General features: G+C 44.2%; 1 protein-coding gene across 5 annotated transcripts in view; it reads left to right on the top strand.

Annotated features, from left to right (window-relative positions):
• Nucleotides 1-25,196, top strand: part of LOC125736607 (syntaxin-binding protein 5-like) — a 51,567-nt gene that overhangs the window by 12,570 nt on the left and 13,801 nt on the right. For 4 of the 5 annotated variants that reach the window (XR_007395928.1, XM_049006327.1, XM_049006328.1 and 1 more), the window contains exons 4-21: nt 8,115-8,196; nt 9,910-10,010; nt 12,463-12,597; nt 15,770-15,833; nt 16,054-16,137; nt 16,520-16,643; nt 17,008-17,086; nt 17,426-17,583; nt 18,157-18,229; nt 18,936-19,083; nt 20,022-20,083; nt 20,409-20,449; nt 20,714-20,928; nt 21,484-21,650; nt 21,764-21,889; nt 22,161-22,303; nt 23,640-23,711; nt 24,128-24,193. Coding sequence is in view for 4 of the 5 variants with exons in the window: in XM_049006327.1 (XP_048862284.1) it covers nt 8,115-8,196; nt 9,910-10,010; nt 12,463-12,597; nt 15,770-15,833; nt 16,054-16,137; nt 16,520-16,643; nt 17,008-17,086; nt 17,426-17,583; nt 18,157-18,229; nt 18,936-19,083; nt 20,022-20,083; nt 20,409-20,449; nt 20,714-20,928; nt 21,484-21,650; nt 21,764-21,889; nt 22,161-22,303; nt 23,640-23,711; nt 24,128-24,193 (1,940 nt within the window). In the remaining variant the exon portion in view is untranslated. The remainder of the gene's footprint in view (nt 1-8,114; nt 8,197-9,909; nt 10,011-12,462; nt 12,598-15,769; nt 15,834-16,053; nt 16,138-16,519; nt 16,644-17,007; nt 17,087-17,425; nt 17,584-18,156; nt 18,230-18,935; nt 19,084-20,021; nt 20,084-20,408; nt 20,450-20,713; nt 20,929-21,483; nt 21,651-21,763; nt 21,890-22,160; nt 22,304-23,639; nt 23,712-24,127; nt 24,194-25,196) is intronic. The other variant, XM_049006325.1, reaches the window with a different exon arrangement.

Here is a 25,196-nt window from a genome sequence, read left to right as displayed (position 1 = left end):
GTGTAACAGTGTAATCATTCTGTCACCATGGGTGAGGATGTTTCCAGCACTGTCAATGGGAGACGCGCCCCTCTTTACGAATTAGTTGCGTCAGACTACATTGTATCTTGTAGTACTGTCCAAATCAGGAGCTTTTTCTCGAGAGACGAGAGGTCCATAGTGTGCTTCTAGCATTGAAAATTAGCAGAGGTTGTGTGAGGTTGAGCTTCTTTGGTTTTGCCTTTATTAGAATCAGAATCGTACAAGAAAATTTATTTATGTCGTGCAGAACAAGCACAGAGACAATCAAGACAATCAACATAATAAATTATATACATTAAATAAAATAATTTGCCTAGTGTAGACAGTGTGAAAAGTACAATACAATGTAGCAGCAGGGTATGTGTGTGTGTATGTGGGGGGGGGGGTAATATGCTTGGTGTGATATGGAAACAGGTGGTTAGATGGGCAGGGGGGTTGGAGAAAATCAGTGGTTCTTGATGCCATAGGGAAACTGTTCTTTATTATTTTGTGCAAGTGAATGAATGTCACGTATGTATCAAACGCCCCCCACCACTCTCCAAATCCACTGTGTTCCAAATCCCCCGAAATGGCATGCAGGAACATTCAGTTCCAGAATCTTAAAAATGCCTGATGTGATTCCTCCTCCATCCTTCCTGCTTAGGTGAGACTCAGTCCACCCTGTCTTCCTCTTTTTATAGCAACGGCAGAGCACGCACCAGGACAGCAACCCCACAACATTATTTGTTCAACACAGAGACGGAGGGGAGTGTAAGCAGACTGGGAGAACCATTAATTAACCATTAACGCTCTTCTATTATTAAATACATGTCACCCATAGGTAATTATACAATTTTCCACCAATATGCACTGGATTATTAAACGACTTAAGTGCTGTTGGTGTCTGATATTAGGTAACATCTTAATAAAGATGCTTAAACATCCTCCAATTCATTTGCACAACTGTGATGCATACACTTTGTAGACTAATCACTACATGTGCAGTCAGACATCACAAGGCCATCTAATTAGTATCTTCTTCGTGCCCCGTAGGTGTCTGCTGTTTTGAAGAAGTTCAGTGGATTCAGATACCTTCCTGAAGACACTAACCACAGTGTCCCATGTTGCCCACATGGTTAAATTACATTATTTCGCAAACATTCGTGTTTGGAGAGAAAATGGGGTCAGCCAGTCCCCGGAGCCCTTGGGGTTAAGGGCCTTGCTAAGGGCCAACCAGGGAAATCACTCTGGTTTACCAGAGATTTGAACTGGTGACCTTCTGATCGTCTAATCACAGTCACAGCATTCTAACCCATTAAGTCACACACTGCCCATGAGGTTTCACTGGCAGTGTGTGACTGGCCAGTGCTGGGGGCTCATGTTTCCCAATCCACCAATAGGATATTTCTGTGCTTCTTTCCTCGTACAGATACATTTGAATGAATTATGCAGAACAAAGTTTTTTTTTTTTTTTGCCAAGTCACCCTGAAATGTACCTTCGACATTCGACAGACTACCCAGAAACATGCAAACAGCCACTCGTACAGTGCAGGAGTAAAGGGGAGGGGGAGCTTTTGCTCTACCCAGTTGCTGTGACAGCGTACTGCTCAGATTTTCATCAGGCCTGCAGGCCTCTCAGGGACATTAATAATTCATTCCGTACCAGACAGAACAAATCATTCATGTTAACCATGATTCACATGCTCTGGGACCAACTGAGGATTATTTTCCCAAATTTAAATCTGCACACAGGTGCTGGTGCTGCCCCATCAGTGCTACACCTGCCTGGAATCTGCACCTGGCCTTACGTCCCACCTGTGTGAGCTCACTGACAGTCCCCATCTTTCCTGTTTTCCTGCTACTGCATGTAGTCCTTCCTGCTAAATTTCATGACTGGCTCCTTTCTTCTCTCTGTCACAGTGTATGCTTTTTGTAAAGTGATCTGTAGCAAAATTTGACACAAACTGAGGCTGTGGGGGGAAAATTCCTGGGATGGGACTCCATCCATCCAAGACACGATAAGCAGAAATTCTGGCAAAATGTCACTTTGGGCCTCCAGTGGTTGGTGGAGGAGGGGGGTCTCCCTCAGTTGGTAGGCCCCGGCATTAACATTTTAGAGCCTCCTCAATCTGCCAGGGAATTCAGACCCCTGCAACTTCCCTGTACCTCTCCTGCACCTCCCCTGCACCTCCCCTGCACCCCGCTGCTTTCCAGTGACTCTTTACTAAGTTTCCTGGCAGCCTTGGTAGTTTTATTTTTGGCCATTGAAGGCCACGAACCAATAGAGAACTTCCACCTGTTGATCCTGGGTCATGTGATCAGAAGCAGGAGAATCTTGCATGACTGAACTTTGTGCTGCAGCCTGAATGGTTGCTTGTCCTTGAGTCTTCCTTTTCGGGTTGTGTAGCAGATCATCAGGTCAAAGGGTTCTGATGAGTTCCAATCTGAGACGCACAGCTGTGTGTGGGAGTGAGGGAGGGTAGGTCAACTAAAGAAGAAAATTACAATAATTAGTGGTGGGGAAAAGTGGAAGTACTGTCTCTTTCTCATCTGTTGATAAATGGACTTTGAAACTTTGGCCCATGTGAATGTTTCCTGGGGGAGTTAGAGTACGAAGTGCTGACTGATGGGGGTGATGGATGAAGTGTATGGCATGCCGACTGAGGAAGATGATGGATACAAGCTGTGACGCTAATCCTCTTTCATCTCTCTTCGTTTCTCTTCAGTTCTCTCACAAACAGCTCCTTTCATCACTTCAATTTATTTTTCGTGTCATTATATCATGAAATCAGGGTCATTACAAAAAAACACACATTACCACAGTCAGACCATTCTCCACTCAGTCAGAGAAGGATGCATTATTTATTATTATATTCTCTGGCTGTGGGATGATAGATTTTGCTTACTATGATTATGCAATATCTTGTGCTGTAATCACCAGATGACCTAAACGTAGTTTGCTCTGCAGTCTGAGGGCTGTTGGATGTTTTCTTGAATGCTGCCCAAAAATCACACCCATAAATAACATGTGTACTTCACAGATCCAACCCCCCCCGCATTTATGTTCTCTGTCTGTAGAGTCACAATCAGCCTCATTTCTCCGGAATGATCTATAGCTGTACGAAGAAGATCCCGTGTGCGACACACAAAATTCATTTGAACACTGAAACATCTGTAGATCTCCTGGCATCAGATATGCAACAACTGATGAGTCTTGACTGGCCCCCCTGTATAAATGAACGGAGGCTGGAAGTGTGTGTCTGGGGGGAAAGCAGCAAGCAGAGCCTCCTCTGTGACAGATACTCCCCCCCCCCCCCCCCCGCCATTCCGACAGGAATCCGGTTGGGGTAACAAACTGGCCTCCTGATGAATGGTTTTCCCCTCCGCTGTTTGAATATTAGAGGTGGAACTTGTATCTCCTCAGAGGTTTAACCAGCATGAACATGAAACATTATAGAGGATCAGACTCCTGCACTGCAAACCGCCACAGTACAGGAGGCTCTGCTAAATCCCGCTTCCCAAATAACCATTATTTACCAGACTTTAATTACCCAATATAGAGGTTAAACCAGAGCTAATTCTTTACTCCAACTTAACAAGCTTTTCATTTTATTTTGGTCCCCTATGTACCAGGGAGGGCTAAAAATATGAGGGGTAAAAATAATTAGAAGAGTAGCATGATTGTTGCCTTCTTAATTACAAAACAGTAAGTAGAGGCTTCCGGGCTGAGCGGGGTTCAGCACGGAAACTGGTCTCCATGTTCTCCTGCTCGCCTGCCCCTTATATTATGTGGCTGCAGCTGCGAGGCTAATAACTTTCTGTGACATTCGCGTGGTACATCTGTGACCCATCCAGGGAAGGTGTCCTCAAGTCTGCCTGGTTTTTCAAACACAGGGACATACTCTCTCTCTCTCTCTCTCTCTCTCTCTCTCTCTCTCTCATTCTCTCTCATACACACACACACAGTTGTAGAGTATCACACTCACACAGATGTACTCTCTCTCTGTCTCTCTTCCTCTATCTCTTACTGAGATATGCACTCTCTCACAGACATACAAACACTCAGACATACACTCTCTGACATACATTAAGAGAAATATACAAACGTTAAGAGATACCCTGTCTTGCACACTCACAGACCAATGCAAGGCACATGCGCGCGCGCGCACACACACACACACACACACACACACACACACACACACACACACACACACACACACTTTTTCAAAGCTGCATTCTCAGTTAAAGTTGCAGGATCCTTTAATGCTGAGCAGGAAAAAAACATTTTTAAAAGATTATCAAGGCAGTTGAGGTTCTATCTGTTCCTGCACATTTGTCTTTTTTGATTTTACCCCAAAGACTGTTTACAAGTGTTTCCTTCACAATTTAGAGCCCAGGTAATTGTTCATTCAATACTTGCGCTCCTCTGACCAGCTCAGGAAGAAGACATTAAATCTGGTTATAGAGCAGTAACAATTGACGGCCAGTAAAATGAGACAAGGAACATGCTCAGTCACAGCCTGGGAAAAGTCTTCAGGATAATGGAAGCATTCCCCAATCATCTCAAAACATTCTTGTGAAAAAGCCTGATTAAGAAAGACATCTGAACCATCTGTCAGATTCATTTCTGAACCGCTGAGAGAAGTGCACTCGTATTAGTTATTTATTTTTTTTGTCTATTTTTGCTGTGTTCATATATTACATTTTTGTCTTGCTGGTTATGTATAATTCTCCTGATAATCATGTCTGCTAAGTGAATGAGATCTCAAGCATACTGGAAAGGGAACAGTAAGAGGTTTCCCTAAAGTGGAGAAGTAGATGATACCTCTACCCCCCCCCCACCCTGCAGAGTGGTTTTGTGTCCATCACAGAGCAAAACAAGGGCTCGTCCACAAGGACTTTGAACTTAATAAACAGAGGCAGTTGATCTGTGGAAACTCCAGGGTCCTCTGCAGTTTGACATTTGCCTTAGGAACCACTGCTATCCTCAACCTGTAGGGGTCACTGTTATGTCACAGGATGCCCCTCCTCCTGTGAGTCACTGTTGATTCAGTGAATCCCTGTAGCCTTGCCTCATTTTCGTTCCTGTTCCGTTCAGCACCTTCTTCTCTCTCACCTCACAATTCCCATCACCTCTCCGCACTCCCTCACACTTTCTTTCTGTTACCTTCAATTTTTCTTTCCATCATTTCCCCCTCTCATTCTCCTTTTCTCTCTATCCATCCTATTACTTTGCCCCCCCCCCCCCCCCCGCCCGCTCTGACTCACTGCCCATTTCTTCGTCCCTGCTTCCACATCTTCCGCCTCTGAGAAAACCTGCTGGTATCGCACCTGACGTCAGCATCAGTATCAGACTGGAGAACGTGGGGCAGTTCTTCCGCACTGAGTCACTGGTTTATAAAAATGAACTGGTTATGGTATGATTATGTGGCAGCCGTGAAAAGTGCTAGAGACGACTGAAAGGCAGAACCGGAGCAGAACTAACCGGGCAGATGAGGAGCCTGAGTTTATAGCGTGATACTGATATAGAAACTGAATCTGAACTCTGAGAAAACGTAACTTCACTACTACATGAGGATTTGAGAGTCTTAGGGGATGAGAATAAAATTCATGGACGTTTTCTGGCTTGTCCCATGAATCCCAGACTACCCAGTTCTGTTGAGTATTTATCTGCCTGCCTTGTGGATGCATCTAGTCAGAGGGTGTGGTCACTGGGGATTCACTGCGGCCTGCGATTTCTGAATAATGAATGATGTTCACGGCAGTAAGACTGGCACGTACGATCCGAGTGTGTGATTCTGCTGTCAAGTACGATTCAACAGTGTCGATTGAAAGTCTGTGAGTGAGTAAAAAGCCTTTTGTTTGCAGTCTCCATGCAAAAACATGACAAAGCCGGTACTACATCAGTACCGCCTCAGTGTCTGTCTTCAGTCAGCATTCAGCTTCAATACAAGGCGATTCAAATCAGTAGAGTCTGCCTTCATGGTCATGAGATAGTGAGGAAGATCAGTTTGTATTTTAGTGATCTGGTATGTTCTTTACTGCCCGCAGACTTCACCGCTCAGAAGTAACGTTCCGCCTGTCATCCTCTTGTTATTTTGGCTATAATGTGCTCTGGCATTCAGATTTATCGTCATGAAGACTATCGAGCTGAAGGCAATTAGCAGCCATTCATGCATTGCAGGTTATTAACTCGGTGACCTCAGCCACCATTCAGATAGGGATTATGTATGACTTCCTAATTCCTTAAACAAACGGTAATGTAAAATATTTCGGCAGATGCTTCCGTTTGTAGAATGCTGATTCACAGCCGCCCTGTGCAAAACAAACTTTTCTCTTCTTAATGCAACTTCTATTCGTGAAAACAATAATGATCACCCAAATAATTACATATGAAGCTTCCTGAAGCCTTCATGCCTGTTGACTTCACATCTCGTGCCCTCAGTCAAAGAAAACATTCATGTAAATGTCAGGGCATCAAGGTTATACTTAAAACATTCCCTTTATTCATGTGTTCCATGTTATCTCAGTCAGGATGATGACGTACATTAGTGGCAAGCCAATCAGAGACCCTCATCTTGGTCGTACAGTATGACTGTAATGTAATATCTTCCCTGTAGCAGCTCAGACAGATTAGCTAGAGCAGGTGTCGATAAGCAGGCCAGCTAATAATGAGCACCTTCATTTCATAATCCCCCTCACTGGATCAGTAACCATGCTGCTTTTGAAAGAATCATTGCTTGTTCATGCTAAGACACCTGCTAACAGTGTTCCTCCAGTGTCCTGGTTGAGGGACCAAAGCCATTGTCCGGGATAATAAAGCTATTGTGTCTGGAGCTTTCCCCGTTTGATACATGTGTAGAGGCCAGACTTCATTTTGATTATTTTGCTGTGTAGTAAGTACTGCCTTGTTTTTGCATCTGTGCTCTCTTTGTTCGTTTTTGAGAACCAGTTTATCTTGTCTTTCATCGCAATACAAAACCGGGGTAACACTTTACTTGAGCGGTGTTCAAATAACTTAGTTACTCAGTCACTACTCAAGAACAAATCATGACCTAATATAGTTCCTGTGTGCAATACATGGACCGTCATGATTGTTTGCCTGGTTAATTAATGCATTAAGTAAGCATGTAATACGTCATTATTGTTGCTCCCTGAAGAAAGTTTGTAACCAAAAAATTTCTGTATTAATTTTTGCAGTAGATCTCATAAAATGTCATGTTGGGAATTGTGTGTTTGTAGTGTCCTACTAATGCAAATGGGTTGGAAAACAAGCTCCTCAGACTTTGACATTGTTTGCTCAACAAGAAAGGGACCTCAGAGTGGAGGTGTCCTGCAACCTTCAGACAGAGGTTAGGCATGAAGCTGTCGGATGAGAACTATTACTTTCTTAACTCATGCTAGCAATGAGCAGCCAGATGCAGTTATTTCACAAGCTTTTGGAGCGTTGAGGTTAAGAGAGGTGCAGAAGGAGTGGCTCGTTGGCGATGAAGATGAAGTGCTTAGGATGAAGTTTTTCTGCTTGATCGCTGGCATAGCGTTCTGATGATTTCCAAAAGCAGGCCAAAGCTCGGTGGCCAGAGCGTCAGCGGTGTGTCTGGCCTGCCCTGGATAAACCAATAAGACATTAGAATTAGATAGGAATTTTGTGACATATCTCATCTTGCTCTCCTATGAGACACAGGTCAGATCTGGGTGAGAGCTTAGGGTCAGCCATTTATCTGGTATCCCTGTGGGAGGGAGGGTTAAGAACCTTGCTCCAGGTGGTACGCCAACCATAGTGACCGGCCAGTGATATGATTACTCCTCTGCTGGCCTTTCAGATAGAGGCGCAGTGTCTGAACCTACAAAGCCACACAGCGTGCCTGTGATTCCTGCTCCAATGTCATTGTCAATCTTTGTAGTGGAGCTTTCATCACATAATGCTGAAAAGGTCAAAATAGTGAAGAGGACAATGTGTTTTAGAGAATAAAATAACAAAGTATAATAGAAGAAAGGCCATGAATGGCTGTACTCAGCTAGTCCCTGTCGGGTTTCACCTCTCCGTGTTTTTTAAATTTTTTTTTGCACGTGTGGTTATGGGAACCTCCTTAACTGGGAGATGCCATCAGACTGGGGAGGCCAGGTGTTGACTGTCACTGCCAGCATGAGAGTGGAGCTGCTGTCCTTCAGCTGCAGTTCCTCATCAACGAGGTGAGTAAGCATGATGAGTAAGATAAGAGTACGGGGGTGTATGGTCAGAGAGGTAAGAGTAGAAGCATGTAGAACGAGGGGAGTAAGAAAATGGGCATGTTGAGTGAAGCTTAGAGTATGGAAGTGTAGTGGGCCACATAAATTTGTGCGTATGGGGAGTGAGGTAGAGAATTTAGTAAGTTTGATGAGGGAGGTAATAGTATACGGGATAGTATAGTGTGGCAGGTAAGAGTATGGATAAGTATAGTGAATGAGCTAAGATTCTTACATTGTCCATTTCAAAGGATCAAAAGAATTCCATGTCACTCTATTGTCTCACAATGTTGCTATAGAGATAGAAGCGGTACAATGGATAAATTAGACTAGTTCCCTTTAACATGAAGGAAAGCAGCACGCCTTCATAACTGGCTGGTTATTTGAAGCATATGCCCCAGAGCTCCCTGTTGAGCCTCTGCCTTCCCAATGGTGCAGTTTTATGGTGCTACTGGTTCAGCCAGCTACCCCCCCCCCCCCCCAGTTCACCTTTGTTATCTATCAGCAGCCAACAGACGCTTGAAGAGCATGCTTTTGTGAGCATTTGGTTCACGATCACATGAAAATGCAAATGACGGTATGGCCTGAAACTGTATTAATTAATGTGGATTAGGAGGGAATTGATTGTCCCTGCACAGAAGCATGCATCTGTCCCTCGGGCACCTGTATGCATTACAAGCACCTTCTACTCGTGTCTTACTCACACATCATTCATATCTCCTAATACCTTACACACATGGGCAGGTTTGTTGTCACTGGGGCCTCACCCCCAAGTGTTCAAACCCCACCTGTTCTGCTTCTCACCCCCTGCACCCACTCCCATTTGACACTCCGCCACTTAACACAAAATTGATTCGCTCTGTGTGTGACTAGTGTTTTATTTTAATCTATTAGAAGGAGACAGATGTTTTTGGTGATTTTTTTTTTTTACACCCTTGCTGATTATTTATCAGCTGTACTTAATGTAAACAGTCGCTAACGACCCTGCTCACATAAACAGACCATCGCGTAAAAGAGGGTGCTGTGGAATGGTGAGAGCTGCAGGATAGCCGGGCTGATTCTGGAGGAAATAAAATCAGGCATGCCATCAAATCAGAATGCTGGAGCTCCTCTCGAAGCTGGCTTTCATCTGCGTTAATGTGCGCTGTGCAGTCACTCAAATGTGAATCGTGCTGTGGCAGCTAAAACCAGACAAAACTATACCTGCTAACCTGAAAACTGAGAGCTGTTTACTTAGCAGGTACATAGATCGTCAAAGAAAAGAAGACCGACCAGAAATCTTTCTTCCATTATTCCAGACGAGCAAACACACACACAGACACACACATGCACACACTCACAACCACACACCCACACGTCTGCAAACACAAAGATACTTCCAGATTATCAGACCATGCTTAGAAAGGTACCATTCAGTGCTGTATTGTACTACACAGTGCTCTACGGGGGTGTGCTGTCCAGAAGGTTGTGGGTTCCAATTCCATCTGTGGTAGGTCAGTCATATCATCATTGGGCTCTTAAGTCCAACTGCTTCAGGGATCCTGTCCAACCCTGCTCTCTACACCTGTAGCCTGCTTTGGGCACAGGTGTCTGCTAAATAATCAAATGTTCCTATTCACTGAGAGAATAGGCTTTTGTGAAAAATAAATGGTGTGACATTTTCCTTCTCTTCACCTATAGGGGGCACTAGTCACGGCATGTGCAGACGACACACTTCACCTCTGGAACTTGCGGCAAAAACATCCCGCAGTTCTACACTCTCTGAAGTTTAACAGAGAGCGGTGAGTCAGTGAGTTCACACACGTGGTCGTGTGACATTTTCAGAAGGCACAGTGAAACTTTTGCCTATGTCCTTCTTTTCTCTATTTGCACTGTGGCCAGATCCTCCGCTTCTGAGTGGCATATTCAGGAAAACTTCTGCACTTGTGTGTGTGCTTTGTGCCTCATGTTGGGATTTGCCCCTTTATATAGAAATGCATCACCGGAGGGCGCTCAGGAGGCTGCATATCCAACACAAAAGACTTCTCTCTCTTTTTAATATGGTGATTCTTCTGGAGAAAAAAAAGTTGCTTTCATTTTCCAGGTGAAGCAGAAGAATGAGAGAGTCCTTGCCACTTTTGCTGTGTGGGTTGGCCTCTGACTGCTTCGCACAATCAAGGTTCTCACATAGAATTCTGTGATGTTTAGAAATATTTTTCGCTCAGGAAATATGAAGACAGCCTTGTTGCTTTCTGTATCGATTCCTTAGCTAGAGAAGGGGGAAAATATCGATGGAAATATCTAACAATATATGAATATCAAGCAATTCATATTTATTCTTTTCTGAAGTCACCTTTGCCTTCAGGACAGAATAATGATGCCTTATTCATCTCTGTGGGAAAATTGGGTAGTTTTTGCACAGCCCATCTTAGAGTCCATGTGATTCACAGACATATAGGCATGAAAGAGCAAGTTTTGTGGTCAGAAAGCAAAGTCAGCCAGAAGACCAGCTTTGGAACAAATGGAACCACGGGCCCAATGCTGACATCACTTTGCGACAGTGGCATTGTGCCAGTCAATATAGGTAGGCACGTGCCTACCCAACATTTCGTAAAAATGTAGAGCATGAATTAGTTATTCAGTCAGCCAATAAAATGGCTGCATTGGTTGTGCAAGTTGTTACACTTGTTACAAGTTGTTACTCTCAGTCAGGTTAATCTGGCCAATGAGAGAGCTTCCTCTGTCAGATTGCATCTTAATCCCCTCCCCCATCAACAATAATTCCTGTCATCTGCAATAACTCAACACATCATCAACAAGTTGTCACGCCGTGACATTCACGACTCACATCTCAGCGGCAGTAAACAAGGTTAGCTATCTTTAGCTGCATGCAATTGCTGGCCAAGTAAATGTGCTACTGCGAGTATATGACGGCAGCTGAATTGTTTCTGTGTTGTTGTTCCGCAGATACATGCTGCGTAAGCCTAAAACTGTCAAAATATATTACGTACATCTGCTTGGGTAGCTATATGTTTAATGTGCTATCACACACATACTGCGAAACTGTGTTATGAACTTATGGTAAGGCAGGGCTGCCAACAAGTGTAACAAGTGAGATTTTCAATTTGAAACTAGTCTGCACACGCATTTATGTGTCTGTAACAGTTTTATTACCTTGTAAATAGTTTGTAGGGTTTGCAAACTGCCCCAACACTTTTGAAGTAGGTAATTATAGATTTATAATAGAATAATATAGAAATAATATACAGTATTTCCTGGCTGAAACTAGCTAGCCATCTAGCTAAAGGTAACACTGCCAGTAGTGGTTGTCCTTTGCTGGACATAAAATATGAGTTTGATATGAAAAAGAGGGCAAACAAGAGTATAGTGTCTGGATACCAAAATGACATCATGCTGCTGATTCTGTTCGGTCCAGTTCATATCAGAGCTAAAGAGCTTTCAGTTTTCTGCCAAGGGCAACAATTTCATGTTTCTGGCAAGAAGTTAGAACATTTGCATAAAGTCCTTACTTTTTGCAGGTGGCATTCAACCTTTTAATTCCTTCCTCTTCAGGTTAATTTAAACTTGACAAATTGAGGCTGAAGGCACAAGGTGAGGACAGGTTCTGCTTATTGGCTGGGATTTGAGTTCAGCATTAGTAAACACTAATGGGGAGCTGGTGGGGATGGGGATGGGGCCAGAAGGTTTTACCAAATCGTACTGCACTGCCTTGTAGGCATCGATGGATCCCCAACTGAATACTTACTCACAGCAATGTTGAGTTAAGCCATGTAAGTGTGATTCAGTCTGTTTAGGTGTGCAAAGCTACCATACAGGGGATTGATGCTGGTGATTTTGATACATGTAATTTCCGTGTGTGTGCTTTGATATGCTGCACATTTCATACCTGCTTTGTGAGGCTTGCATATGCTTAAGTGTGTCCTAGAGGTTTTTACACTATAACATCCTGCATTTATATAACAGATGCATTTCTTCTGAGCAATGTATGCATTTGCAAAGGGAGACTGTGACGGGTTGTTGGAGCCTATGGGGGTTAAGGACCCAAAGGGAAAATCACTTTGCTAGGTGGTGGATTTGAACCAGTGACCTTCCAATCACAAGCACAGTTTTCTAACCCACTGAACCACACGCCACCCTGTGTTTCATAGCCCAAACTATCCTGTCACCATAGCCCTTTGGTGCCAGTGCTCTTCCATCCCCTGACTCATCCTCTTTTGTTTCCTCTCTCTCCAGCATCACTTTCTGCCACGTCCCGTTCCAGAGTAAATGGCTGTACGTGGGGACGGAACGTGGAAACACACACATTGTCAACATAGAGTCCTTCATTCTCTCCGGATATGTCATCATGTGGAACAAGGCCATAGAACTGTAAGTAAAGTCGTAGTCAATAACAACGATGTCAGGGGTTTTGAAAATGCATTTCACTATAAATGACTGATGACGGTCCTGATTGCCCTGCTATTCAATCACAGCTGATTGGCATCACAAAAGCCATTTAACTAATTTAATTGAAGGCCGTTACTCGTTAGTGACATCACACTCAACAAAAAAACAGCCTGATGTACTATACTCAGTGTTTTTTGTAAGAGAGCAATTTCGGAATGTGGAATCACTGTCAAAGCCAAGATCACGACCGAACTTGCAAAGAAAGCACTGAAAAATGTTGTTTTGTAAGTGATTAGTGAAACATCGCAAGGTTTCTCCGGTGCCATTCCTCATTTGCACAGTATTTGCATATTCCAGTATTTCATTAGAATTATTACAGCAAAACGTGCAAACTGCTGTGACCCATGTTAAATTATGTTTATGGGTATTTTTACTGTATGCAGATGTTAATTATCAGGCTTTGCAAGCAGATATGGGAGTAGAGTGGAAGACTAGTGGGAATAACCTGATGAATTACGTTTTTTAATTCTCTTTTTCTAAAAGTCAGTGGGAACCCCTGTTGTAGAAACACGGAAGTAAATACAGGATCTGTCTATAAGTTATTAGGAATTCCTCTTGACAAATACTGAATTGGTGTATACTCTCTTTTTAGGTAACATGCCTAATATCTGGCTCCTATTTAATTTTCTTTATTTAACGATATTACTTGGGGTACATACCCCGCGACCCAGTAGGACAAGCGGTTTGGAAAATGAATGGATGGATGGGGTACATAGTGAAATTTCTCATATCTTCTTAGCATGTGGGGTATATCTGAGTGAAGGCTGCCTCTGGTCTGTTACAGTAATGTTTCCGATCATGATCCCCGGGGACCCCCAGATGCTCCACCGCTTTGTCCCTCCCAGTTCCCAGCAAAAACGTGGACTGTCTGGGGGGCCCCGAGGACTGGCTTGGGAAACACTTCCAGTTGTTTTAAAGAACGCACCAGTTGGTTTAAAGAACTACATAGGCATTTTATGGTGAATTGCCTGGTGTGAGTGAGATCCAGCCTTGCTTATCTTGGTTAGTCTGTGTTTGTCCTCAGTCTTCCTTATGTCATATTCCGCCTTCCTCTTAAATTACTTTTTAGAAAACTAACCACCACGTTTAAGAGAAAATATGGTAAATTTGAAAAAAGTCTCATTAAATTCTGGATAAGTGGTTACAGAAAATAGATGGATGGGTGGATGGATGGATGGATGGATGGTGTGTTTCCTTTCATTGAGGAGATTGGCAGGGCTCTTGTTCTCTGTGCTGAACGACACCCTAATCTTGCCTGATCAGACCCTGATTCGATCCTGCTCCTGTGTTTTCTTTGCCTTGCTAGCTTGGAATAAATGACTACCTTTGTTCACTCTCTATCCAAATCGCTTCTTCTTCTGTAATTGGGAATTATGAGCCAGAAAATAGCGCACAAACAAACATCATGCCCAGTGGTTGCTATGGTGATATGTGAGACAGACGACAAGCCCTATTCATCCAGATGTACTCAACTGAAGAGCAAACTGGCTTCTGTTTCCAAATTCAGCTCTGGGGACAAAATAAATCTACTAGCGATCAGAGTCTGCATGGTGTTGTGTCTTTGAGAAGTAAAGAAGAAAATGTTTCACATGCATGTTTGTAGCACCTCGTCGGGTCATCGGAATGCTCCGAGGAACACTCGTATCAGGCATTTATACAAGAGAAAACCTTCCCAGAATGTTATCGGATGAACATCTCCAACAAGACACTTACATATACATCCATTTACTTCTATTTTCTTATCTATACATTAAGTGTTCAGATTAAGACTGTTAACACAAACCAATAGTTTAATCTGCACATCCATGATCAGAACATTCCAGACTTTATCATTTCACAGTAGTCATTATGTTCTTTCCATCATCCTCAAGCGTTTTATCAAATAAGGAACGCAAACTACATTGAGAAGTCATTTCATGATTGAGCTCATGTAGAGTCACAGAGGGATGGTTATAGGTGGTGTTAAGACTAGCTGGCGGTGGAAAGAATGTTTGACTCCAGATGATTATTGAAATGGAAGAAAATGCCAGGGATGTTACTAGAGAGAGCTGGGATTAGGAAGAGAGTGTTTGCTGTACAGATATTCAGCTGTGGATCCTGACACAGATGAATGTGCTTTTATACTTAGATGACTGGGTTCCAACAGGTGTTGTCATGCCATGTCAGAACCTTGGGTTGTGAGTTTACTTCTGATCATTATGACATTGAGCTAATGAGATCTGATGTTGCACTGGTTAGGTGAGCTTAAGGTCAAGTAAACCTGTTACTTTCCAGTTTGGTTTCCCAGTGTCAGTGCTTTTTATTAATTGCATTCATAATGCTGGACTGAGATTTATGATCACAGACATTTAAGTGTAAGGAAATTCCTTTGTCTACAGATGGCTCTCATTGAGATCAAAACCCCTTTGATCCCAAGTTTTAACTTCTATAAAGACACATTTCATTTGCTGCGGTTGCTATTGTAAACTCCGTGTCCAATTCAATCAAGTGGTCCTACGAAACAAATTGCAGCTTTAAAGAAATTTAAGTGGATTCGCCGTGAAAGTGTTTCGGACTGTTTTACTGGTCCGTGCACAAATTGTTGCAACACCCAGTTGTGCTGAACTTGATGTAGACGGACATTCAAAAATCATCTGTCCATTTTCCAAACTGCTTATCCTACTGGGTCACGGGGGGTCCAGAGCCTATCCCAGAAGCAATGGGCACGAGGCAGGGAACAACCCAGGATGGGGGGCCAGCCTATCGCAGGGCACAATCACACACCATTCACTCACACATGCGCTCCTACGGGCAATGTAGTAACTGAAATTAGTCTCAGTATGTTTTTGGACTGTGGGGGGAAACCGGAGTACCCGGAGGAAACCCGACGACAACATGGGGAGAACATGCAAACTCCACACACATGTAACCCAGGCGGAGACTCGAACCTGGGACCCATAGGTGTGAGGCAGCAGTGCTAACCACTGCACCACCATGCCACCCTCAAAAATCATCATCATATGAAAACCATAAATACCAGTTTCTTCAGTAAAAGACTCTTACTCGTGGGCCTAGCTGCTTTCCTCCACATCACCACGTTTTATCTCATTCCTAGATCCACCAAAACCCACCCTGGACCCGTGGTGCACCTGAGTGACAGACCCAGGGATGAAGCCAAGGTGCGTGCTGGAACAGATGCCTCTCCATCCACTTTCTAGGACCCCATAAGGCCATTCATTGGCTACTGCTTACTTATGACATCCACTCTCTATTGTTGCAAGTAAAAGAAACTATATGTTAGCTTTCCCAATTGCCCTTTTGACCATTTAACATTTAGCATGAATGCCTCCACAGCTTTTTACCTGTCTAAAATCTGCATACCCCCATCATCTTCCGCAGCTACTGATTGCATTTGAGAGTGGGACTGTGGTTCAATGGGACCTGCGTGCTAAAAAAGCCGACTTTAGAATCCAGTATGATGAGGTAAGTTTGTCTGCACTCACAAAGGGACCGTAATCTTTCATGGGAGGCTGTGAGAATCATTGCACTATTTATTTTACAGGAGCCGTGCAGTAACATGTTTTGAGTCCTCTTGGAACTCTTTGGAAGAATGAGCACGCCCCATTTTAAATGATTGCTATTAGATTAGCTTCATGCTGGTTCACTGCAGCCTCTAAGAATCAATGGGGCTTCGTTTCACCATTTATGTCAATAACACAACTGGTCTTATGCTAACCAAATGGAAATAATAAGAAATTGGAAAAAAGAAGCGATCATCTACATTGCCAATGGATCAATGTAGTGGGTTGTCTTTGACCGATCCCTGCCATGTCGTCATCCTGTCACCACCTCAAATCCACCTTAGGCCATCCACTCTGTCAGTTGGCACCACGAGGGGAAGCTTCTTATGTGCAGCCATGCAGATGGCAGTCTGACCACCTGGAACATGAGGAACACCACCAAACCCTTCCAGGTCACCTTCCCGCACGGTGAGAACATCTGCCCCCGTGCTGCACTCATCCACAGATCCAAGCTTCTGATCTTATCTGTTAATCTTACTGCACAATGAAATAAAGTCCATGGATGTGGCCCAGTTTGTAGAGTTGATGCCCCTCTTCTCTTTCCTCTTGTCACCTTTTTTGCTAAAGACTCTTCTGTTTCTCTCCATGAGTTTGTTCAAAGTCATCATGTTCGTCACCTACTGCTCTCACTAGGTTAACAAAGCCCCTAAACATCATATACTCATGTAGAGTTATTCCCTTCATTTGTATTCCTGCCTGGGGACTTTTAAGGTCGCCAAGGACCCACTTGATGGAAAGTTCCTGCATTTTTCTCTTTCCACTTTCCAACCAGGAAAAACTCAGAAGGACAGCAAGAAGACAGAATCATGCAAGCCCATCCCAAAGGTTGAGTTTAAGACAAGCCGGAGCAGGTAAAGTCAACTCCTGCATCCCCGCGTCACCATGACGTCAACGGAGACCAACAGGAGTCTCAGGCGATACGTCTGGCATTGAGCTCAGTGTTATTTTAGGTCTCTGTTTGTAGGGGGGGGTTCATGAGACTCTTATCACAACAAAACAGATGCTTTTGGAAATTTGAGCTCATTATTAGCAAATATACTGAAGGTTTTATATAACCAAAAAGGGATTAAAACATTCTTTGAAGAAAGCTGCCTTTAGTGTCCAGATGGTTTGTTGCTATTTGTAATTAGCTATTATATAACCATTTCCTTACTTCCGTATAAACAAGCCTAAGCTCATTCTTCCGTCAGCAGTGAACCTTTCATCGTATTTTCGGGGGGGCTGTCCTATGACAAGGCTGGCAAGAGGCCGGCACTCACCATCATGCACGGAAAGTCTGTCACCGTGCTGGAGATGGATCACCCCATTGTGGATTTCCTGGTGCTCTGCGAGACCCCATACCCAAATGGTTGGTATACTTCCACTGGTTTTGTGAAGTTCAATGTCTGGAATCAACTATGGGGAGAGACAAGAGGGTCGGTAGAGTGATTCCACCCTTAGGCCCTTGAGCAAGGCCCTTAATCCACGCAACAGTGATATATATCTATGATATACCTGAGCACCAGATATGAAAGATCTCTGAACTGTGGTGTGAATATCCTCAGGTTTCCACATTATATTTGCATTATAATCGCAGTTACCCCAGGTCCTATGCAGGCTACAGTAAATTTACAAACAATCGTTTATGCCCTAAGGCGAGCAGAATTAATTGGTTCAGCCACAAATCAGGATTCCACCTGGCCAATATTTGAGAGAGATATTATCATGTATGCTCAGTCTTTATCTGAACTAATCCTACGGAAAATGTAATTAAAATAATGGAAGGGCCTGGTGACACGCACCCTGCGTCGACCCGCACCGCATTTTATTTTCACGTTATATTTTCAGAACTTGAGGTTGACCTAATGTGTAAAATAGTGACACCTATTGACAGCTGATGTCCCGGGTGCCTTCAGGAAGCTCTTTGCCTTTCTGATTGCAGAGGTGCAGGAGCCTTACGCAGTGGCCGTCCTGCTGGAGAAGGATTTCATCATGGTGGACCTGACACAGAGCAAGTATGTGACAACAGGAGGAGACTCTGTACACCTGCTTGGACGTTGCATGCAATCTGGTCACTGGAGCTTCTGGATACAAGCTGCTACTTAAGCTGCCAGTTGCCTGTAGGACTTTATCATGCCACGTCTGACAGCTAGCGGCTCTGACAAGCCTTTCGGAAATATAGCTTCGCGTTGCCTCAATAACACATTATCAGTCAGCCTAGAGATGCAGCATCCCATCTGTCTTATCTAATTGGTCAAAGCCAGACGCCAGTGTTCAAACTCATTTCTGTTATCTGATTGGTCGAAAAAACCAGCCACAGGTATCAGACCCATCAAGTACTGTTTGGATGGACAAAACGTTAAAAGGTTAAGAATGTCTGACTTATAGACAATACATACTTACAAATAGGCTGCCATAAACTCTGCTATATAAAAAATTCTGGTTGAATACAATGCATCGTAATAACGAACGCACACACTGCTTTGTGACACTTGCGAAAACATTGCGCATCTTCAGCAGTTGATCAGCTTGACTATTATTGTGAAATTATTATTATTCACTGTATTATTATGTTTCAAACTCACCAACAAGGAACATATCTCATTTGTAACCTGGGGACTGTCTGTAATTAATCAATAGCTTAGCTCTATTGAGGTACATTTTGAGCCAAACTGATACATATCTGTGACAATTATACCGTTCTGTCTTTCGGGCCCGCAGTTTCCCGGTCTTTGAGAATCCGTACCCCATGGACATCCATGTGTCCCCGGTCACCTGCACGGCTTACTTCACTGAGTGCCCCGCCGACCTCATCCCCGTTCTCTACTCCCTGGGCATCATGCAGAAAAAGCAGACCTTCAGTCACAAGGTGAGACCAGCCTCTGCCATCCCCCGAAGAAAGGTGTAAGCCTCCTGAAATCCACAACAAATCCATCGTAAATCCAGTTTAAATAGACTGTAATCCCAGTGTTAATCTCGCTATAATCCCACTATAACAAGGGCTGTACAGGTCCCTAAATAATGAGTGTTTTCAGGGCATGTCATTGAGGTGGTTCTTTTTCTTCGGCCGTGAGCAGCATGTAAATTATCCTCCCTACACTGATGTCTGATGAGTCTGTTCCTCAGAAAGTTCGTTGTCCCAAAGTCACAGGCTCATTTTCAGTGTTAAAGGAGAGTAAAACAGACACGCCCATGCGCCTGCCTCACAGAGTCAGCATCCATGCATATGCTTCCTTCTTGTATCTCACACGCACACATGCATGCACACGCAAACACACACACGCATTTAGTTCATGTATTCCTATCATTGTGGGAACTCTCCATTCATTTCTATGAGCATAACCCTAATCCTAACTAGCCCCTACCCAGTCCTAACCTTAACCATATATAAGCGAACAAAATACAAGACTTATGGCAATTTTAGTTTTTTGATTGTATTGATTTTTATAAATTGAGGCTTATATTGTGGGGAACTAAAAAATATTACTATTATTATTACTACCTGAAAAATGTCCCCACAACTTAAAAAGTAATAGGTTTAACCACACTGTGGGGAAATTTGGTACAAACCCATACAATTGTACCGATCCACACAGAACCACGCTGAGTGCAGCACATGTACTGTAAAGGCTTCCAGGAGTACAATGCGTTCTGCCCCTAGTTCAGGCCAATACTCTTTAACGTGACTGGTCCATCCGCCACATTGTCCCACTGCCCCTTTTCACGCCATTTATCCTGCTTGCGTGTTTACATATTCTGTGAATTATACTCTTTTGTGTGTGTTATGTATCATATGTGGTTTTTCAGGAGTGGCCAGTGAGTGGTGGAGCTGCAGGTGCCCAAACCGAGCCAGAAATCATCCTCACAGGGTAAGAGCCTTTGTTTGCTCCAGTGTGTTCGTGTCTGGGACTCGGTTTGCTGCAGCCAGCCCAAGCCTTCCGATATGGACGTAAGCAGCCCTGACGTGAGTTGACCATGGGTTTTGTTGCTCCTGGTGACTGCGGAGCTCGTAGTGAGATGGGCTTCCTCGTAGGGCAGTGTCGTCACTGGCCTGGGTGAACCCTGCTGCTGTGCTCAGAGTCAGGCAAGTGTGCGGACTGAGCCTGCAGACTCCCTGTGATGGTGTCAGATGGTTCCTCTCTACTCTAATTAACACATTGGACCTGCAGTGAAGACCACTCCTGTTTTTCATAGGCACGCCGACGGCTCGGTAAAGTTCTGGGACGCGTCTGCAAGTGAGTCCAACTGTTCAGTTCAATTTATCTTTATATAGTGCCTTCTACAACAGAGTCACCCCAAGGCGCTTTACATGGGTGTGTTGTAATATATTACTGTGTCATATATAAAGGATTCTACAAAAACAGGGAAAAAGGGAGACAAAACAAGAAAGAATGAAAGGATGAAAGCCAGATGAAAATGGCTCCGCCGATTTTAGTCTCAGTGCGACTCACGTCTGTTTTCAATGCCTCCCGGTCTGAGTTGTGTCTCCTTCACAACAGTGACCCTGAAGATGCTCTACAAGGTAAAGACGTGCAAGGTGTTTGAGAAGCCGAAGGTGGCGGAGGGCCGGGGGTCAGAGGTCATGGAGGAGGACCCCTACGTGGTGCAGTCTCTCATCTGGTGCCCCCACAGCCAGCTGCTATGTGTGGTGGGCTTCTCAGCCTATGCCATCCTCTACCGATTCAACAAGCATGATGCCACCGCTGAAATAGTGGTGAGTAAGCCGCTCTCGCCCTTAACAGGGCCGCCGAATCAGCCACCCCAGGGTACAATTTCATAAATATAACTCACTCCTTTTACCGGAAATATTTGTCACGGAGAACAAGCCGTCCAACAATAGCTACAAGTAAAATATCTGCCAGTGGATTTTTGTGTGGGCAAGATGTAAGGCCAGCTGGTCAGTTTTGCCTGGGTATTAACAGTGTGCGACCAGGAAGCTCACAGGCAAAGCCACTGCCGTAGATTCACTGGTTCTGCTGGGAAATTACCAGTGTGAGGCTCATGAGCTCACAGACTGGACAGTTGTCTTGGAGGTCATGATCAGGTCAATGTTTAAGGGAATTTGCTGTGTTTTTTTGTATACATCCCTTATGTAAATCAATCATACACATAAATCAAACAACTCATAAAGCCTTTACCAAAAATATAAATAAAATGTGCACTTGTGTTATATAGCTGGTGCACTCTGTGGGTGTCTGTGTGTGCTGTGTGTGTTTGCGTATATCTCAGTCTGTCAGACCATATTTAATGAGATCCTAACCCCCTGCAGCCCCTGGAGGTGTATCTGCAGAGTGAAACAGAGGACAGTGTCTCTCCTGCGTCAGCTGATGTCCATCCTGCCACTGTGGATCCCAGAATCCGCTCACCACAGCCCTTCCCAGGAAATCCTGTGAGCACCACGGTCAGCAGTGTGCGAGACAGCGCCCCCCACCTGAAGTGAGTGATCCACGGACCATGATCACCTTGCCCTAGTGCCCCGTGGTGAAACTGTCTGAAAGGGTGTTTTCCCAGGCTGCCTTGTGAGATGTGGAAATCTGTGTGTGTATCAGGGTGAAGATGCGCGCGGTGCGAATGCCCGCCGGGTACCAGGCCCAGCTTGTCATTCAGATCCTGACCGCCGACGGGGAGCCTTCTCAGCAGATCACCGGAGTAGATGTCAATTCCGCATATGGCCTGTGAGTGGCGCTGGAGTTTCTCTGTCTTAAGACTGGCAGAAATAAAAATAGTATGACTGAGTAAAAAAAATGAGTGTGCATTTTTTCCCAGGCTGGCTCTAGGGGGCAGTAACAGCTCTTGTGTGTGTTTTCCCAGGCTGGCTCTAGGGGGCAGTAACAGCACTTGTGTGTGTTTTCCCAGGCTGGCTCTAGGGGGCAGTAACAGCACTTGTGTGTGTTTTCCCAGGCTGGCTCTAGGGGGCAGTAACAGCTCTTGTGTGTGTTTTCCCAGGCTGGCTCTGGGATGTGGTAACAATCTGGTGCTGGTTGACTATCTTCAGAAGAGTCTTCTGTTCTGCATGAATATACAGGAGCTTCACAGTGACCCCTACCTACGAGTGCGTTCACCTCACAAGATCAAGCAGTTTAGCACAGGTGTGTCCACATATGCACATGATTGTGTTCATATCTTTGTGGGGACTCCCCATTAATTTCTATAGGCAAAACCCAAATCCCAACAATGACAACCTTAACCCCCACCCAGCCCTAACCTTAACCATAAGTAACCAAACAAAATACGAGACTTCAGTCATTTTTACTTTTTTGATTGCCGTCACAGATCTTTATGGAGACCAAAGAATGGTCCCCATAATGTAAAAAAATGGTTTTTATTACATTGTGGAGGACATTTGACATTTGAGCAATATAAACCTAATCCACAGACACACACACACACAAATATCTATTAATTTATTATTGTAAGTATTGCAAATTGACACATTTTGTCTAAGAGCTCTATCTCATACTAGTTTCTCCTGAATTAAGCTTTTATGATTCATAGACCTGCTGTAGCACTTATTAATTATGCCTTTATCGGGTATCGTTTGTCAGTCCTGCTGAGCCCAGCTGCAGCCTTCCATAATGGGGCAGACATGTTACTTTTATGGTCTTTTTATAGCCCTTAACTATCAACAAAAGGACGCAAAATCACTGAGCTGAAGTTCAGGAAATGGGAAAAATCTCCAGGGTTATAATGACATTCTTTATTCAGTTCCTCATCGAGAGGATTTATGTAATATTCTATGACAGTTTGAAAATGTACACTAGTCTTTTTCCTTAAAAGAAAACTTTAAATACATTTTGCACAATATTTGCTGTGTGATGCTGAAAGCTTTAAAATTATGATTATGTAACATGTATTCTGGAATGTTTACATGAAAGCATATTTGTTTGAGCAGTGCTTAATTCAGCCGTAATGCCTCGCATTGTATCTGGAGTTACAGTATGTGCTGTGCTTATTAGCCTCATGCTGAATGTGTTATTTCCCTGTCAGTGATCACCTCGCCTACATAACCTGCTTCATTCTAGGAAATAAGATGATGTTGTATTTACCGTTTAACTATTGTACAAGTAGGAGTGAAGCACAAATAATTGGGACCAGTTTGGTTAAAATCTGAAACATATGGGAGGGAGGGCAACTTCATGCAGGTAGGGTCAGGACATTCATCAGGTGCCCCTGGAGAGTTTTGATGGGTTTACAGCCTTGCACAAGGGCTGATTGGTGATGTGACTATTCTGCTGAGAGCAGGACTAGAACCCACAACCTACTGGCCACAGGCACTAAGGCAGAAACCACTGCCCCTGGTAGTTTTCACCAACGCCCAGTGAGGCGGCAGTGTTTGACCGTGATGGTCCTTCCTGGATCTTCCCCTTCATTCACCTAGGCCTTCCTGTTTTTCTCGCTTCTCAACGCCGGCTTGGCTTCTGACAGATCACTTTAGTGTGCGTGGGCTGGCTAACTTCTGCTCTGACTCGAAGAAGAGGATCCGTACGCCCAATCAGAGTAAGTGCAGCCTCGGTGAAGTGATGGGATCTTTCTTTTAGATGGTGAAACAACCAAAACTAAGACTGGTGAAAGTGATGTGCTGGCATCTTCTCCCTCTAAATCAGGGGTAGGGAACCTGATCCATGGAGAGCCGGTGTGGGTGCGGGTTTTTGGGATGGCTTCTCAATCAGCCAATAACAGTGGATTCCAAGGACTGGAGTTGAGAATCGCTGCTTTATTATTGGATGACTGAGAGGTCATCCCAAAAACCCACACCGGCTCTCCATGGATCAGGTTCCCTACCCCTGCTCTCTTGCTGACATTATATCTTTGCGATCCAGTCAGACATTTAACATCGCTCTTATCTTCTTCTTCCATCATTACCCATTGGCTGCCAACCCATCTTGGACACGTCTCCTCTGATTGGATAACAGGCCTTACCGAACTCTCAGATAACCCAGTGCCCCCTGAGCTGGAACGGAGCAGGTCACCCACCTCAGGTAACACTGAGTGAGAAGCTCCACTCTCTCTCTCTCTCTCTCTCTCTCTCTCTCTCACACATACACACACCAGCTCTGACACACTACTACTTCTATTTAAGACAGTAATATGGATTTTCTTTGAGCAGCATTCACTTCATTTTCACTTCACTTTCACTTCACTTCACTTCACTTATGTGGAGCAAATTCTAATTGCCTCTTTAATATTCAAACACGTCTCTGTACTCCGGTTTCCCCCCACAGTCCAAAAACATGCTGAGGCTAATTGGAGTTACTAAATTGCCCGTAGGTGTGCATGCGTGAGTGAATGGTGTGTGAGTGTGCCCTGCGATGGGCTGGCCCCCCATCCTGAGTTGTTCCCTGCCTCGTTCCCATTGCTTCCGGGATAGGCTCCGGACCCCCCGCGACCCAGTAGGATAAGCGGTTTGTAAAATGGATGGATGGATGGATGGATGGGTATGTCTCTGTGAGGCATCCATAATCCTGTAGATGTGTTTAAGTCCTGTGGACACTCACAAGGTAGACTAAATTAACAGAGAAGTTATTAAGATGTAGGTAAGATACATAGAGAGCGAAGGATGCTACAGGAAGTGTTGGCAGCACTGCGTAGCCTGAATCAAAATATTTAAAGACCTGAAAAATGAAATGGTCACTTCGACTCTGAGGCAGAATCTCCAGACCAGGAAGGTCACACTGCTCCATCATCATCATCTATATTCTTAAGTTTTTCTTGATTTTTTTTTTTTAACCAGAAAGTTTTCATGCGCTGTCATATTTTTAGCTCAAGGCTGCAGTAAGAATTTTGCCCAATGAGTCACTGTGAGATTGTAAAAGCTTTTGATGAGGAGCTGCGGCACTTTAAATTAAAACGTATTGGTGACTCTGCTGGGACATAGGCTGCCATTTAGGGGCAGCAAGGAGGCCGGATGATGGTGCGTTTTCTCCACACACAAAAGCAGCAGAAATGCTCATTTCCAGCAGGAGAAAAAAAAAACCAGCATGC

Source organism: Brienomyrus brachyistius, chromosome 1, assembly GCF_023856365.1.
Source record: "Brienomyrus brachyistius isolate T26 chromosome 1, BBRACH_0.4, whole genome shotgun sequence".
In the NCBI taxonomy this organism is placed as follows: Eukaryota; Metazoa; Chordata; class Actinopteri; order Osteoglossiformes; family Mormyridae; genus Brienomyrus; species Brienomyrus brachyistius.
Note: the sequence above shows the minus strand (reverse complement) of the source record. Positions and strands in the feature narration are given on the sequence as shown.